At 35.7% G+C, this 18,711-nt stretch overlaps 1 protein-coding gene across 1 annotated transcript; it reads right to left on the bottom strand.

Moving 5' to 3' along the window:
- Positions 1-91: 91 nt before the first annotated feature.
- On the bottom strand, positions 92-18,035 carry pcolce2b (procollagen C-endopeptidase enhancer 2b). Its single transcript, XM_051098149.1, has 9 exons — positions 17,774-18,035; positions 17,471-17,579; positions 14,442-14,697; positions 9,807-9,931; positions 9,454-9,590; positions 9,170-9,333; positions 5,080-5,163; positions 4,095-4,262; positions 92-705 (listed from the first exon to the last, which is right to left on the bottom strand). The coding sequence occupies exons 1-9, from the start codon at positions 17,848-17,850 to the stop codon at positions 575-577; spliced, it is 1,251 nt and encodes a 416-aa protein (XP_050954106.1). The 5' UTR covers positions 17,851-18,035; the 3' UTR covers positions 92-574.
- Between the last annotated feature and the right edge of the window lie 676 nt (positions 18,036-18,711).

The following is an 18,711-nucleotide window of genomic DNA, read 5'->3' as shown; positions in this document are numbered from 1 at the left end:
TAAATCTTCATTGAAATGATCTGAAATTTGATTCTGGAAAAAAAATGCAATAAATTTACAAAAATACAAATACCAAATAAATTACGAAGACTTAACTGATAATGAACTTTATTTTTTTTTTTCACAGAACAAATAATTTATAACTTAACATTCACCACTAGGAATCCGTTTCTATGAAAATATTTTATAAACAAAATGTAACATATCCAGCATGATCTCAGATGTAGTAGATGTGCTACTAGTTTATTGCCTTTTAGACATCTGCAACAAAGCTCCTCTAACTTCTATTTGATCATAAATATAGATATTTCTTGTAAACTGTGCCATTCAGAACACCATCATCTTGATTTTTACATTCTAGCTTTCTTCACCTGTCATGTCTTACTACTTTTCACTTTTTTCGCAACAGTAAGAAAAGAAGTAGGAACCAAAAGAGCCCATCCAGGCCATGTGCTTCAACAGTCCTCGGCCTCCTTTGGAGAGGGCGATGAAGGAAGTTGGGACATGCAGGGCAAATGTGAAGACATCACACATCCATGTGTGGATTTTGAGACCAAAGATTGTCTGTAAGAGCTCAGCAGCGTTTGTTCTTCAGCATGTTGAAGTTCCTCTGGTTCTTGGCCTTGAAAGCCATGATGAAATGATGGGGGGCGATCATTCCACGGCCCTCCTCATCTGCCTGGCCCATGAAGATGTAGTTCAAACCTAGCGACAGCACACAGAAAAAACCTGAATGCAGTGACGGAACGGCAGAGACATTCAGGAAGGGCTTTGGATCAGCTTTTCTCTAGGGCCTCACTCGCACTATCCACTCCATATGTTTATATATCGTATAAACATATGAGAGTGAGATTTTGTCATAAAAACACATTTTGCCAGTGGGTATTTAACAGGCTGCTTAATGTGCCACAAACTTAATAGAACAAATTTAACAGAAAGGTTGACCCAAAAATGAACATTTTGCCATTTTTTAATCTTTAGTGTTTCAAACTTATATGCTATTATTTTCACTTGGAACGACAAGGAAAAAAATTCCATAACTGATGGAACACAACCAAAATACAATGTGGTTCATATTGTGTAAAACCTTTTAGCTCTTTCCCCGCCAGCATTTTTTAAAAAAAGTTGCCAGCCAACAAAAAGCTGAGAAAATTGTGTATTTGTCAAAGACTACATCCAGATCGGATTCAGAACGATAATCAGAACATTAGTAGATAGCTTCTTTCAACACCTCCAAAGCTTGCATAGTTTTATACCACTTCCTGGGTTGATATAGGGCTGCCCTTGACTAAAGATTTTTCTGGTCGACTAGTAGTCGTTTATTGTAAGCATCAGTCGACTATTAGTCGCACATTTATTAATAAACCATATAAATCATAATAATGAGCCTTTAATTGTCTACATAGTATGATAAGCGCTAAAGCGCACACAAAAAAAGATAGCCACAGCACACCGGCAGATATAATTATTATAAATGTGTCTGGGAAAAACAGCAAGGAGACTGCATTAAAGTTGTATTAATTTATTGATAAACTAGTGCTTTCTTTGTATTTGGTTTAAGAGATGAAGTTGGCGGCACTGACTCATCATCTCCGCAGTAGTGATACGCCTGTATGCACGTTTCATATGGATTACATAATCTGAAAATATTTGTTTACTATTTGAATTGGTTCATTTGAAAGACATTTCACTTTCCATAGATATATTTTTCATGTCTGTAAGGCAAGTATACACAGAGTTTCTAAGTTTCGCGCTCAAGTTCACAGAGACGAGACGCAGAAAGCGTATCCTGTTTGCTTTAATTTACAAAAGCACAACGTTTTGTTGTTATTCTGAGTCTTTACAGATTCGAAAGGTGTATTACTTTTATCTGTATGACCAAAAATGACGGAGAATTTTAAGAGCAAGTGACCACACCAGTACCTTCATCTGTCATACAGTACTATTCACCTTTCACACTCCGCACAGACACTTCAATAGTGCACGTTTTTCTAGGTTAACATTAGATTGAGTGGTCATGTAAAATCCGTGTATTTCTGCTTAATTCTGCTTAATTTTTCGTTTTTCGTTCAGGGGTGGAAAAATTAATAAACAGCTTGAATATTCGATTTCTACACGTGGGCGGAATGAAACGCCCCTTTCTGCTGATTGGTCAGCTGAAAATCAAACCATGCCCCCCTCAGTTCTTCCGCAGTTTCACGCAAAATAATAATGGATAATTAACGTGTTTATTGAACTACAATTAATCTTTTTCTCATCAAACAACCACACTAACGAATAGCTCGACACAACCCGTACCAAGGCAGAGCCTAGACAGAGCTTTCTCCTGTGTGCTATTCTCAAAGTGGCAGGGGGTGCGCAAAATACACATAAATATAATATAAGTCACGTTTGTTTTTTTTGTTGTTAATTCTTACCATGAAACATGCTGTGATTTATTTCAAAGTAACTTATATAATGCATTTAACGTCAAATAATCTTAATGTAGACTGTTAAAAGTAGACGCGTCAGCTGTGTTATGGTTCATGTTTGTGGCATACGCCAGAAAAATGTTCAAGGAGATGAAAGCAGCACATTCTATTGTTTTCTATATTTTTCAAAGGGATAAATTCTGCAGTCATTTTAATTTTACACAAATAAAAGAAATTTTTTCATTTCAAATTATGTCCTGCTCTTATCTGTATGACTGTAAATGACAGAGTATTAAGTTGTTTCCGCTCCTGAGAAAAGAAATTCGAGTGATGGCGCGGGCGCCTCGCGCGCTCACACAATCAGTGCACTGTTTATTATCAAAGTAGCCAAACATATTTAAAGTTATTAAGCTTAATTAAATGTGTCTTTTGTACGATAATTAAAGCAAACAGGATGCGCATTCTGCTGTCTCGGTCTCTGTGAACTTGAGTGCGAAACTCTGAAACTCTGTGTATATTGGCCTTACAGAAATGAAAAAATATAGAGAGAAAGAGTGAAATGTCTACTTTTAAATGAACCAATTCAAATAAAAAACAAATATTCTCAGATTATGTAATCCATATGAAACATGCATACAGGTGCATCCAGTACTGCAGAGATGACGAGTCAGTGTCTTAATTTCTTAAAGCCAGAAAACAAAGAAAGCACTAGTTTATCAATAAATTCTTAAAACGTTAATGCAGTCTCCTTGCTGTTTTTCCTTGACACATTCATAATTACTATATCTGCCGGTGCACTGTGGCAAGCTTTTCGTTTGCATGCACTTAAGCATTTATTAGGCTATGTTGGCAATTAAAGGCTCATTTTTTTTTTTTTTTTTTGGTTTATTAATAAATGCATGACTAATAGTCAACTAATGCTTAAACTAAAACTAAAATTATTTTATTCATCCACATCCAACTTCCCATTCTTTTTCCCACTTCTTATTGCTAGGAAAGCAGTGAAGACATTCTCTTGTTTTCTCTTGTTGCTCTTTAACTGAAAATTACAACCAAAAGCCACACAATTTGTCATCATATTAGTATTTTACGAGTTGTGTAGTGGGTAAAAATAGCAACAGGTAGTGTCACCGGTAGTAGCTCACCGGTGCAACCATTTTACATCATCGAAATAATGCACCAAGACCAAAATATGTATAAAACTGTGGATTTTTTTAAATAATGCAAATCTTTCATGGGTTTTCTAAAACATATTTCAGTAAAAGACATCATTATATTAAACCACCCTTTCCCTTTAAGAGCAGCTAACTGCTTGAATTGGGAACAGTTTTTTGTGTTTTTTCATAATCAAAATACAAGGCGACCTTTTGTTCTCCAGACATTTGTGGAAAGTTTGGTTGAACTTTTTTTTAATCTTACACACAAACAAAGCTCACAGTTGAGGTAGTTAAGAGGAAAACGTGTTTGGAGTTATTTCAGTTTGAGGGTAACTGACATGCTTAAAACTGAAATGGAAAATAACATTAATATTCCTTTATTTTTACACACTGAAAAACAAACAAGCATTACTAACAGGCAAAAAGAGAGGTTACAATGATGTGCTTCAGCAGCTCTCTGAGACAGACAAAACTGTCTAGCATGTTAACAATGTCACCATTTACAAAAGATGAAGACGGCACTTACCTCGTTTGACATAGGGGCACCTCTTGCAAAGGATGACAATCTTTGTGCTCATGGTTTTGCCAGCTTGCTGGATAGCAAGGCTTCCTTCCTTATAGACATTGATTATGGAGATGGTGGCATACATGCTACCTCCTCGCGTTACAGCGGTGATAACGGTTCCAGTGATCACTGAAGGGTCAGAAAATAAAAAAAACGTTATCTATTATTATCTTCATTTGGGGGCTTTTCTACATTTTGGTGCTTCAAAAAACCTAAACTTATTCTGATAGCCTGAGAAATACAAGTAGCAGAAACAAACTGTTAAATTTTAAATATGTTAAATATAGCTTATGCCTATTACTTGAACACATGTTTTCATTCAGACATCCTAAACTTGAGTTTATTCATTTCTGCAGGGTTGGCTAGTACATCAAGTGCGTGATTATAATAATTTGACTTGATGTGCATGTAATTTTCCATCTTCGTTTACATTCAGATCTTGTTTCTCAACATGACTTTGCTCTCCACTGACCACAAGATTTCCCCATATGCAAATCCAAGTAAACAGCAGAAATCAGAATGAAATATCTGCCCGCTCCTGGACATGAACATTGCAGACCTGTTCCTGGGGCAGCGACTGCGGCCAAAGAGCCCGACTGAATCAACACTCCCATTTACCAACAGTTTACCCACAGTCCACTGCAGTCTATTTACACTAGGGCACTGTATCCCACACACAAATCCACTGTGCTGATGGCAAAAAATGCTCAAGGAATCTTTTGAAACATACTGACACAAACCAGCAGGCCAAAGATAGCATGCTGAAAAAAGAGCCATAAAAAACACGCGCTGAGATTACAGACAAAATGTCAACAATCGGTGCTTGTTTCCACTTATTCTGTTGCCCCCACCCACAAGGTCTGACCTCACTTTGCACTTTTGTGTGTGTGTGTGTCTTCATGTGTCAGCAAAAAAGTTGATATCAACTGCAGAACACTTCTCTTACCAAAGTTGCTAGAACAGTAGTGGCTCTCTGGGGTTCCCTTCCGTTTGCATTTCTGTTGACACAGCGCTGCAGAATACTTCAAAGCTGGAGAGGAGAGCAGAGATAGCAAAAAAAGACTTCAAAAAGTGTTTTACTGTAGCTTACTGACTCTGAGCCAGCAGAGCTTGTCTCTGAGTACAGTATGTGCATGCAAAAACTGAAGAAGTGTGGGTTAGGTACATGCTTCAGAAATTTATGTAAAATTGCCTGAAGTTCCATTCTGTTATTTACATATTTACTTACTGAAATAAATAATTTAATGGACCTAATAAATCTCACCTAATAATACCGGTATACAGTGCCTTGCGAAAGTATTCATACCCCTTAATTTGTTTCTGTTTTGTTATGCTGCAGCCTTACGTTAAACTGCTTTCATTTTTTTTTTCCACATCAGTCTTCACTCCATACACCATAATGGCGAAGCAAAAAACTGTTTTTTAACATCTTTGCAAATTTATTAAAAATAAAAAACGTAAATTATTATTTTGCATAAGTATTCACACCCTTATCTTGGACAGCTGAAATTTAGCTCAAGAGCATTCATATCGCTTGCAGATGTTACTTTACTTCGAATGGAGTTAACCTGTGGCAAATTCAATTAAATGTGTATGATTTGGAAAGGCACACACATCTTAAAGGTCTAACAGGTGGAAATGCATACCAGAGCAAAAACTAAGCCCTGAGGTAAAAGGGAAAAAAGAAAAAAAAACACTGCACGTAGAGCTCAGAAACAGGGTTGCATCAAGCCACACATCTGGGGAAGAGTTCAGACAAAAATCTGCTGCTGTGTAAGTTCACAGAAGCATGTAGCCTCCATTATCCATAATGGAAGAAGTTTGAAGCAACCAGGACTCTTCCTAGAGCGGGCCTCCTGGCTAAACTGAGCAATTGATGGAGAAGGGCTTTGGTTAGAGTGACCAAGAACCTGATGGTCACAGTTGAACTCTATGATCATATGTGGAGATAGGAGAAACCTACACAGGGACAAACATCAATGCAACAATCACTGTTTTAACACTCCACCAATTCGGTCTTTATGGCGGTGTGGCCAAACTCAATCCTCTCCTCAGTGAAGACACATGAAAACACACTTGGGATTTGCAAAAAAAGCACCTAAAAGACCCTCAAGAAACAAGATTCTCTGGCCTAAGAGAAACCTCAATTCCAAGCATCATGTTTGATGAAAGCCAGGGACCGCTCATCACCTGCAGAGCACCATCGTAAAATTAAAGTGTGCTGGTAGCAGCCTCATGCTGTGGGGCTGTTTTTCAGCAACAGGGACTGAAGGACTCGTCAGAGTAGAAGAAAAGCTCAGTGCACCAAAATATAGAGATAGCCTTAATGAAAACCCAGTCCAGAGCATTCAGAACCTCAGATTGGGCAGAAGGTTCACTTTCCAGCAGGACAATGACCCTAAGCACACAGCAAGAGTGCTTATAGACAACACTGTGAATGTCCTTGAGTGGCCCAGCCAGAGATTCGGCTTAAGCACAATCCAAAAATTTGGGCGAAACCTGAAAATGTGTGTCTGCCCCCATCCACGCTGAGCAGAGTTTGAGAGGTGAAAAGGAGAAGCCAATTGCCAATTGCCAAATGCTAATGTGCAAAGCTTGCTGCATCACTGCCAAAAAGACTTGAGTCTGTAAGTAGTACTGAGGGTATCAATACTTATGCAATGTACTTATTTTGTTTTTTTTTATTTTTAATAAATTTACAAAATTGTGACAATTCTGTTTTTGCTTTGTCATTATGGTGTATGGAGTGTAGATTAGTGTGGGAAAAAAGTAATTTAAAGCAGTTTAACATAAGGCAGCAACATAACAAAACATGAAAAAAAAAATGAAAGAAATAAAAAGAATGAATACTTTCGCAAGGCACTGTATATTCCAAAGGCTTTTCTGCTTAGGTTGCCATGTATGGGCAGCAAACTTATAATTCGATGTATTAAACATTTTGGCTCATTAAATCATTTGGCTAATTAAATCCAATAATACTGTAGCAGTGTTTTACTTCCAGCTCCATTAAACTCCATTTATTTGAAAATCATTATGGGCTTGTTAAGTGATGATGTAATGCGTCCAACGAATGCTGTTTCCGGGTCCAAACTCCAGCTAATTTCACTTGAGAATACTATCTCAACAGCTGTTTATGAGCACCATTTATTCATATTAAACATTTAAGCTAAACATTTTAAAATTTAAGGTGTATACTATAGTCTCCGTGCTCACAGTGTCCCAAACACAAACAATTTTTATTTTCATTTTTTTATATTTATATTTATATTTTCATTGTATGGCTATCTGGGATTTTGGTATGGAGTTAAAGGGTAGGATTATAATTTTTTGGTAGTATTATATCACATTGTGAGTGTATAGTACCATTTGTTGTTTTCTCATGTCATCTGATAGACCGCTTGGACCCGGAAGTCACGGAAGAGGTGAAGCTTGACGTCAGTCTTAACAAGCGAATAGATTTTGTCCAAGTGGTAATTTCCAGAAATATATATTTAGCATAAAAAGTTTGGGACCCATAAGATTATTAAATGTTTCTGAAAGAAGTATCTTTATCTCACCAACATCGCATTTGCAATATCAAAAAAAAAAAAAAAAAAAAACAGTAACACCTAAATATTGTGATACATTATTGCAGTTAGCTAAAAAACAAAAAAAAAAAAAAAACCAGTTTTTTATTTCAGTATATTTTAAATTGTAGGATAGGAAGATTTGATTATAAAACATTTCACATGCACTCAAAAAAAGAATTCATTGGATGAACTAAATTTAATTAAGGGCAGGATTTCCATCCAATAAATATGTGTAACCCAAACTCATAACAATTAAATTCATGCAATGAAATGTAATTGAGTTGGGCTAACTCAATTTGATCAAATATAGTTTAAATGAAACTCATACATTTATGAAGTCATTATTTTATGCTCAAACTAAAACATTTAACTGGAAAACAAATAACTAGGCAGAAATCCTTCTACACTCAAAAAATTATACATTCGATGTACTTAACTTCAGCCATTTACCAACTTCTTAGGCATTAGCCATAAGATGGCTGTCCACAGTATACCCAAAGTAGTTGTTTATTTTATTATTAAGACAATTTTAACTTATGTTAGCAGGTCCTCAACCCAAGCTCATGCTCTACACTTTACCACAGTTGTAACCCCCCAAAACATTAACTCTCCATAAACTGTTTTAAATACAAACATTAAAGAACATTAAACATTAACAAGTCTCCCAATTGTATAATCTTAATTAAAAAATGCATAAAATAACATTTTATTTCATCATTTACTCTCTTTGTACAAAGCATGCAAAGCATGATGGGAAGGGGCCTATTTAACTGAAACATGTTCTTTCAAAATGAAAATATTGAGTTGTACCAAAATGCCACTGTTTCAAGCAGTTTAACACAATGCAATTGTATAAATGGGAAACCTAACACAATGGTGTTAAATGAAAAGGATTTTTTTAAATAATCTGAACAGTGTTGAAGAATCATTTTTATGAGTGTGTCCAAATTTTTGCTTAAATAACTAACTAAATTAATTAATACAATTGTTAAAGTTTTATGAATTGATTAGACATGCTTTTTCATTATTAAACTTTAAATAAATCATGGAAAAATGACAGAAAAAAATAATAATTTTGGTGAAGAAATAAAACATAAAATTCTAAAATTAAATAATATAAATTTTATGTTTTATAACAAAAAACATAATTTTCTTAAGTGTTTAACTGTATTGTAAATTTCATTATTTTAATTAATTACACATGCTATTTAACTACTAAAAACTAAAAAAAAAAACTAAAAAGGGGGGGCAGAATTTGAAGGGAAAAAACCTGATTTCGCAGGACATTAAACATAGCATTTTAAAATCAAGTTGGATGCTGAAGTTAGCATTTTCAATTGTGATGTTTAATGAGTAGTCTTTGACTTTTAACCCCAAGGGGTTAGCTAACATTAAACTCACCAACTAAATACAGTATGATTAAGGACAATTGCCCTAAGCAGCAGGTTTTGTGAGTGTAGTACTTACGTATAGGTCTGGTAGTGGTGGGTGGTGCTGTCGTGGTTGGTGGAACGGTTGTGGAGGGAAACTTCTTAGGTCTAAATTTGTAATGACCAATAAAGCCGTCCGCTGTTAAACTGAGATCTGAGAGGAACTGAATGAAGAGCTGATTCCCCTCTGAGAACACGGGTCTAAAGCAGAGAGATCCACAGAATATAAGAATACATAACACTTACAGCTGCATGTTTATATATTGAAAATAGAGCAAAGGACTGATTTAATATGACTGATATAACAGATTTGGTACATACGCTGGTGGGCTGTCGCCACAGTATTTCCCAATTCTTTTAGCATCGTTGATTTCTCCACCATTAAAAATGGCTACGTAATCATATCGGCAGTAGTTGTCCCTCTCCACATCAAACTTCTCAAATTTCACCTCTATAATCTATAAAAAAGAGCAACTATTTTAGCTATATGCTTATCACACAGAAGGAATATCTGCAATAATGATCACATCACACTTTAAATCAAAGCTGGGACATTTTATTAGGTCTAAAAGCTTTAAAAAATAATTGCTCAGCAAATTTTGACATACCATTTCAAGTTAAGGATGAATAATCTACAACTGAAATTGTATTATGCAGTGAATAAATGAGTCCACCTGGTTCTTTGGTGCTACTATATGCCAAGAACACGTGACTCCAGCAGGATAGTCTTTCTCTGGCCAGTTAGGGGTCTTGAAGGTTCCTGGCGACTTTATTAATCTCCCACCACAGTACTGATCCCCTGTAAACATCCATCCAGACAGGAGTTTAGAAAATGTTTCCTCTTTTAAACTCCACAAGAGGAACACTAAACATAGGCCAAGCATCCAGCATGAGGTCGTTCACCCCTAATTAAAAGGAATGCATGAGATAATTGCACAGCATCATATTCGGCTGGCTTTAAAATGTCCTTCCCTACAGTCTTGTCATTACGAGAAAGTTTACAGACTTGTTGGTCCCAGCGTGGTGCTTTTAAATGTGCAGTAGGAAAGAAGATCATGTGCTGTTCCAGACTTAATCCTTCTTCACATCTGAGACCTTTTATCCAGAGCTGCTGCTTCTGGAACTGAATCCCACCAAAAGCTTTGTGCTTATATTTTAGCACCAGAAAATATGACGACTAAGAGTGCACTATAAACCTATCTGTGTGCGATTTAAAACAGGTCTTTTGGATCACTATGCTATACTAAAAAGTAAAGATTGATTGTCACTAAACCAGTCAAGAATGTCTCAAGTCATATTTCACCCCAAAAGCATAAGAAATAATATTTTGCGTATAAAAGTGAAACATTTTTAGATATGAAAATGCTTTCTATCCAAGTTTTATTGTGCTAATTCATCTATAAAGTACACAATTTGTAGGCTTACTTCCTGGAAATGTTTATTTAAGCATCCGAACCAGCCTGAAACAGCAATACTGGGTTAACCAGTCGTGTGAGTTTGGGGCAGGACCATCTGTTTGTCCAACTAATGACAGATGGGAGAGTGGGATATTTCAACTTAAAAAAAACAAAATTGAATACAGTACAAATCACTATATTACAGTAATCACAACCTAGTCTTTGAATCAGGTAAGAAAACTTACCTGTGGGAACTTTTTCACGAGACGCGAAATACAGACCAATAAGTACATATCACTGCAGTTTCCAACAGATATGTTTATTGAGTGGCGTTAAAAGAGTGTTCTTTTTTCCCCCCTAAACAGATGACCATACACTGCCCTCCAACAGTTTGGAAACACTCTAGAAAAGTGGTGTTTTGGACAATATTGGCATGAATCCTTTCTAATTTGTGATCATTTTGCACTGATAAGGGACAACACAAACTACGAAAACGTATTTTATTACATAAACAGTTTATACATAGAAAAAACTTTTTCGATTAATCAAAATATCCACCATTAGCAGCTATTACAGCTCTGCATAATCCGGGCCTAAATTCACTGTATTCTAAACTTAACTGGCAATCAATTGTTGAAGCTATTAAGGTGTGCTGACCCAAAAATCTTTTAAAAACCTGGACCAAGTTTAAACCAGTAACCAGGCATCACAGCTGGCAAAGGGGCATGTCTGACTTTGACATGTATATATTGCCATTATTATGTAATCAAAATGAAAATTATTATTGCTGGTCTTCAATGATAATGTCAAGTGACTTTAATGTATTTGCACCAAAAAATGATAAGGACTTATGCTGATATCGTCCAAAACCACACTTTGTCATGGGTGTTTTCAAACTTTTGGAGGGCAGTGCACACATGTGCACATCAATATAGTGTAATTTTTGTCACACTGTACAACAATAATTACTATTTTTGCATTATTGTAAGGGGTAGATTTAGGGTTGGGTAGGTGTCAACAATAATAAAACACAATCTAATAGGTAGAAAATTTAATTTATTGTTCCCATCCCAGCCGAGGAAAAATGGTCTTATCTAGCTTATCTATTAATAGCAATCTGTTATTTTCATAAAAATAATACAATTTATATACTTTTAATGTCAAACGCCCATCTTGTCTCACTCTGCCTGAACAGTTTTTTTTTTCCGGTTCATTAGGGTATGTCCAAAAAATTTCCATCTCATGTTCTCCCTCAACTTCAAAATCGTCTTATATTGCTGTTTACCTTTTTTGTTAAGAGTGTTTGATCTTCTTTGCATGTTCACTTTGCAAAGACTCGGTCAGTACTTCTGCAGTGATGTAGGATGATTTTGAAATGATTTTTGAAGTTGAGGGAGAACATACGATTGGAGTTTTTTCGATGAGGCAGAATACACAGGGAGTTCAGGGAGAGCAAGACAAGACGAGCGTTTGAGATTAAAAGTATTAAAATTGTATTTTTTTAAAATGAAATAGCCGATCGTTTCGCTAAATAAGACCCTTTTTCCTCGGCTGGGATTGTTTGACGCCGGATTTAAACTGCATTTTGAAAGTTCAAAATCGGGGCACCATACCAGACCATTATAAGAAAAATCCTGAAATGCTTAACTCAAAAAACAAGACATGAACATCTTGGATGACAAGGGGGTGACTATAGTATCTGTAAATGTGGTAACAGTACATCGGGCAGGACATACAAATGCATTCATCAACCTCAAATATGGCATTTCATCTGAAATATGTTTGTAGCAACTTTACATGGCCAAGAAAAATGTGTGCTATTTGATGTGGAAGCTGAACAGTAGCATGGTCACTGCATGACAGATGGAAGCGGCAGTTCGGTCAATTACACTTAAAATACTCCATCATTTTTGGTCGAATCTGTGGAGAAGATGTATCTGTGTGGTGCAGCTGACACAGAACAGCTTACACAGTTTGTGTCCAGCGGATATTCTCCAAAATGGTGCTACGGTGATGCAATCGAATTGTTGAATAAAGTCGTTATTTTTTATTTTCTTTGCGTACAAAAAGTATTCTTGTCCCTTCATAAAATTCAGATTGAACTACTGATGGCAGATGGACTATTTTGACAATGTCTTTCATACTTTTCTGGGTCTTAACAGTGGTATTTACTTGGCAGTTAATGGGACAGGCACAAGCCTCCTGGTTTTCATCCAAAATATCTTGTGTTTCGAAGACGAACGAAGCTTTAACAGGTTTGGAACGACATGAGGATAAGTGATTAATGACAAAATTTTCATTTTGGGGTGGAGTAACCCTAAATTTTACAGAGCAAGCTTGTTACATAAGGCAAGTGAAACATATGGAGCTGTAATCGTAACTGTGTACGAAGATGATTACAAGTGCTCGCTGTTTTATCGCCTCTAGGGTTTATTTCTGTTGGAAACTGCAGTGATATATGTTTACTGGTATTTCACATCTCACGAAAAAGTTCCCACAGGTATGTTTTTGCCATGAGGACAAAAAAAAAGTAAAAATGAGGGTAAAAACCCTCATAAGTAAAACATGTAGATGCATTATGGGGAAAAATGTATTTAGAATGGGTCATTCATTGCTAACAATTTTAACACTTATTTTATGAAATTATTACTACGTTACTAGAGAAAACAAAGAAAAAGCTTTCCCTTTTGCCAAAAACCTCCAAACCCTTCTGTCAATGTATCTGTCCATGAGCAGGGATGCACAAATGCAGATGTTCAGTCGGTAGTTTTGCCATGGAGTTGTCAAAAGACCACTAGATGAAGCAAAATTATGTATATTTGTTGACAAGAATATCTGGATGCAGGTAACACAGAAATAACACACTGTCAATTTACACATACTACTGACATTGTAATAATGCAAAGCTGGATGAAAATCGGCGTACTAACCTTTTAACTGTCATAAAATGAAAATAATGTTGATAATAGTGGCTATGAAAATAGACTTAATTTTATGAATGCAAAAGTAAAATTTAATTATTAAATTATATAATTAAATGTATAATTAAATTATACAATTATATAATATAATTTAATTATATAAAAGTTGCATTTAATAATAAAATTGAATTGTTAGAATTTAAGATGATATGTGACCTTTACACATAACTAGTAACCAAACCAAAGCACCAGCATTTAGCACAAAACCAAAAGCTTATAACATCTGTGATCATGATGTGATGACTGCAAGCTTCCATTGTTACCAACACAACAGCTGTCCATTATCCACTGATGGACAAAAAACAGAGACAGTCTAAATCACTAAAATTCCAGCTGTCCTGCTCTGGCTAAGCAGACGTCTCATCACTCATACAGTTACTCGGTGAACAAGACGGCCTCTGGGGGTCTGACCAATCACTGAATTACTGGAAACCGTCTGTGAGAAATTCCACATCATGCCACGAAATACACAGCAATGTTCTCCAGCTTCCAGCCCCTCCAGAGTGATCTAAATCAACTGTCAGACCCTGCAGAATCCCTTTATGTTTAACTAGTGAAATTAAAACCAGGTTCTTCTTCCTTTTGTGTGAATTGACAAGATCACAGTGATTTACTAAACGGAAACTGTTTATCTTAAAGATTCATTTCTCTTTCCCAACATTATATTGACCTCTGACTTCTTGAGGAGCTGTCAGATGGCTCTTAATGGTCATTAAAGTTGACCTTTGCTCTCTTAAACACAAAACATGCCTAATAATGTCTGAATTTACAGTCAGAAACATGGATTATTTTAGATGCAAGTAAGGGAAAGGTGAACAAACAAGCTGTTAAACTACACCTTAAAACATCTACTAAACTCCCTTGCAGAGTTGAACAGAGCAAGTCAGTCTTATTAGCCGACAATTTTATGTTCCATAAATGATGTTCTTACCTCGTTCATTTGGGTTGGCAGCAGAGTACATGGCTAGGAAGCCGCTGCCAGCTGTATTAGCGTCTGACACCATCTGTAAAAGCATCTTGTTACTTGTAGAAACAAGGGCTCCTGGCCTGAATGTCCCACAGAAGCGGCCAAGACGCTGTCCATTGGCATGGCCACTGTAAACATCCACATAATCGTACCGACACAGGTTGTCACTTTCTAAGTCGAGAAAACGAAATGTGAGCACAACCACTTTGCCCTCTGGTACCTGCAAGAAGCAAACGTATATTGAAACCCAACTATATCAGAATGAAATTCTGTTTACAAACACCTGGCAGACTTTATAGGCTCCATTTGCAGACAGTAGACAGGAAACAAAGAAGTGTGCAGAATTTGCAAAATGTTAATTATTTTACCAAAATAAAAGGGATCATACAAAATGCATGTTATTTTTTATTTAGTACTGACCTGAAAAAGATATTTCACATAAAAGACATTTACATATACCTGTTTCCTAATACTGTGTTGTTACCTAAACGCTTTTTTTTTGTTTTTCTGTTTAGTGATAGTTGTTCATGAGTCCCTTGTTTATCCTGAACAGCTAAACTGCCCTCTGTTTTTCAGAAAAAAATCCTTCAGGTCCCACAAATTCTTCAGTTTTTCAGCATTTTTGTGTATTTAAACTCTTTCCATCAATGACCTCATGATTCTGAGTTCCATCTTTTTTACACTGAGCCGGGGGGTGAAAACTTTTGGAATTTGAATATCAGGGTAAATTTCACTTATTTTGTCTTCTGGGAAACATGTAAGCATTTTATGTAGCCTCTGAAAGGCAGTACTAAATGAAAAAATATGATATTTAGGCAAAATAAGAAAAATGTACACATTTTCATTCTGTTCAAAAGTTTACACCCCCCCGGCTCTTAATGCATCGTGTTGCCTTCTAAAGCATCAGTGAGGATTTGAACCTTCTGTAATAGTTGCATATGAGTCCCTCAGTGTGAAAAGATGGATCTCAAAATCATACAGTCATTGTTGGAAAGAGTTCAAAAACACAAAAATGCTGACAAAACAAATAATTTGTGAGATCTGAAGGATTTTTCTGAAGAACAGCAGGCAGTTTAACTGTTCAGGACAAACAAGAGACTCATGAACAACTATCACTAAATGAAAAAACAGCTGTGGATCATTCAAGTAATAACATAGTATTAAGAATCAAGTGTATGTAAACTTTTGAACAGGGTCATTTTTATAAATTTAACTATTATTTTCTCTTGTGGGCTATATGTAAATGTATTTAATGGGAAATATTTTATTCAGGTCAGTACTAAAAATGCATTTTGTATGATCCCTCTCATTTTAGCAAAATAATTAACATTTAGCAGATTTTGTGAGGTTTATGTAAACATTTTACTTCAAATGTAGAATATACATCACCTAGCTGAATTAAAAGTACAGAAATTTTAAATCTGCAGAATTGCGGCAATGTAGTCGAGCACTTTTTTTAACACTTTGGATTATTATGTTGAATTACGTTTTCAAAAATGACTTCACATAGTTTGACGTCCTATTATAACCTTTGCAATGTCTGTAAAAAAATTAATTTCTAGTGTGACCACAGCATGACCCCCTAACGCCCTCCCCCCAAACCTAATCTTTGTACTTTTCACATGGCTGCGTTTGTAATTTTGTAAATCATATCAGAGCTGGTTGGTTAGGTTCATGGCTTAGAAAAGAGAAAAGGAATGGAAAAAATATTTCCTTTTTCAATACATTATATATACACTATATTTTACTGCAGCGACATGGAAAATGTTATACAGCGTAATTGAGATTCATAAAATAAAGTGGAAAAACTCTCTTAGTCAGACGAGTCAACAACTGAGTCTCTTATATGTAATGACAGCAATGCAATAAAATGCTAGAAAGGATGCCACAAGGATGTAATGTGGCCAGCAGCCAAACCAGACACACATCACAACCACACACACATTGATTCTTGCCACAACTTTCTATTGCGTCATCATTACAGTACATGCAACTCAGAGCTGTATTTAAATACCTAATACATTTTACTTCACTTATTTCACATTGACACTTAACATACAGACACATTCAAACTTTTTAAGATTAAAGATATAAAATCTGAAAAACTCACAGACTTGGAGATTATGTCTAGAACACCAGCTTTTTACTGACTTTTAGTCTGACAAACTTTCACAACATGTGTATTCAATGAAGAAGTTCTGTAGATAAAGTAGCCTTCGTTATTTATGAATGCAGGTGTGTATGGATACATTCCTGGACATATATCACTGTAACATAAAAACGTGCAAAGGCTGTCACTGAGGTGGTACATTTTTAAAAAGTACAACTCTGTACCTTATTTCACCCTAAAAGAGTATATTGGTGGCTTAAAGCTACGTACCTGAAGTGTACATATTAGTAACGAAAATTTACATACTAATATTTTGAAAGGGTACCACCTCAGTGACAGCTTTTGTACCTTTTTCCTTAAAGTGCACTATAGATAGACTCAGGGTTGCCAGGTCTTGCTAATCAAATCACGTTTTCCGCGCTTTTCCGCTCCATGGGGGGTCCCCTCAGTCAATAACCCAAAATGGACTAAAAACAACCCACAGCAACACTGGATGGATTGTGGATGGAAAAACATATAAATTCATATGTTTTTTAAATTTATTCATAGAAAAAAGTGTGCACATTCGAAGCGGGAAAAGTATTCACCACTGAAAAATCAAACCTACAAAGATGATGTCACTATATTTGCATGATGATTGTTTAATTTTTTTAGTTTTTAGTATCTATTTAAATTTACATGGCAACAACATATCATGTTATTATTTTTGCTGCAGTATTTAATTTTCAAAGAACCAAAGCTAAAACTAAATCACATTTAACTTGAAAAGGCACTGATTTCCTTTCAGAAAACATACAAATGGTTTTACCTATTAGAGCCAAAACGTCATTCACAGTCATTTATTCAAGCTGAATACATAATAAATCAGTTTCTTCATACTTACTGTAATTCTCCACACACATTTGGTATTCGGCGGATAGACGCCCGGATAACCCTGACTACCAATAACACCCGACTCTCCTGTGATATTCCCACCACACGTGAATGTCTGTCTAGACAAGAGAAAGCAAAATAAACATCTGCATCGATGCCGCATTCTTTTCAACATTCTGAATTCTAAAACTTTCACATAATTGCATCATGACGCTGACTGGTTTCGCATTTATTTGTGGGATCCGCTGCGCCGTTAGCTGTGTCATCATACATGAGCTTTCAGTGCGCGTACATCATGACTGAAGAAACTTACCTGTTTGGAGTCTGAGCTCGCACATGCAGTATGAGCAGGAGAGCCCAGGCGATCAGGACACCGCAGATCTTCCACATTGTAAGAACTGACAGTGGATCAGATCAGACGGCGTGCGTGTCTGCGTCCAGCTGCATTAATGATATCATTGTGCTCCGTCTGTCCTGAAGTTGCTCGGGGGAGTTTCAAGGGGCAGATGAATATAGCGTTTGTTCTGCACTGTAGGAGGGAGCAGCACGACAGCTGCCTTTTTCCAAACCTGTGATCAAAGACATGTAGAGAGAGAGAGAGAGAGAGAGAGAGAGAGAGAGAGGAAGAGAGGGGATTCATTTGCTCCTACTCTGAATAAAACAACTGTTAAAAAAGTTAATGATAAAAAATAATTTCAAAACATAACGGGTTTTTTTTTTCTCAACTTTTCAGGTACATTGGGGTTATACAAGGGTGACAGTTTTCGTATTCGTATTTATTTAAAAGTCCAAATTAATTCCGTTTATTACACACTTAATAAGATATATTCACTAATTTAGCTGTCAAATAATCGATGTTATCCATTAGTACAATAAGAGAGATGGCATACGATAACAGCGTCACCTTGTGGCTTTAATAGTGAAAATATTACAATTACGTAATTATTTTTATTTACATACTGTACATGCTGCACACATTGTGGTCTTTGTCTTACACCTAGTTTTGTAGTCTGTACATGTAAAGTCAGATTAAATCAGCATCTTTATGCCATAACATACTGGCTTGAATCTAACAGTCAGGAATTATTTAAATATATAGTAAATAAAATTGACTATATTTTAGATTTATTTATTTATTTGAAGTCTGTACATCTGAAGTTAACTTGAAGCGGGGTCTTTTTTAAAAATAATTCAGTCAGGAATTATTTAAATATATAATACATAAAAAAAAATTGATTTATTTATTTAGAC

This window comes from Labeo rohita, chromosome 24 (genome assembly GCF_022985175.1).
Source record: "Labeo rohita strain BAU-BD-2019 chromosome 24, IGBB_LRoh.1.0, whole genome shotgun sequence".
Classification (NCBI taxonomy): domain Eukaryota; kingdom Metazoa; phylum Chordata; class Actinopteri; order Cypriniformes; family Cyprinidae; genus Labeo; species Labeo rohita.
Note: the sequence above shows the minus strand (reverse complement) of the source record. Positions and strands in the feature narration are given on the sequence as shown.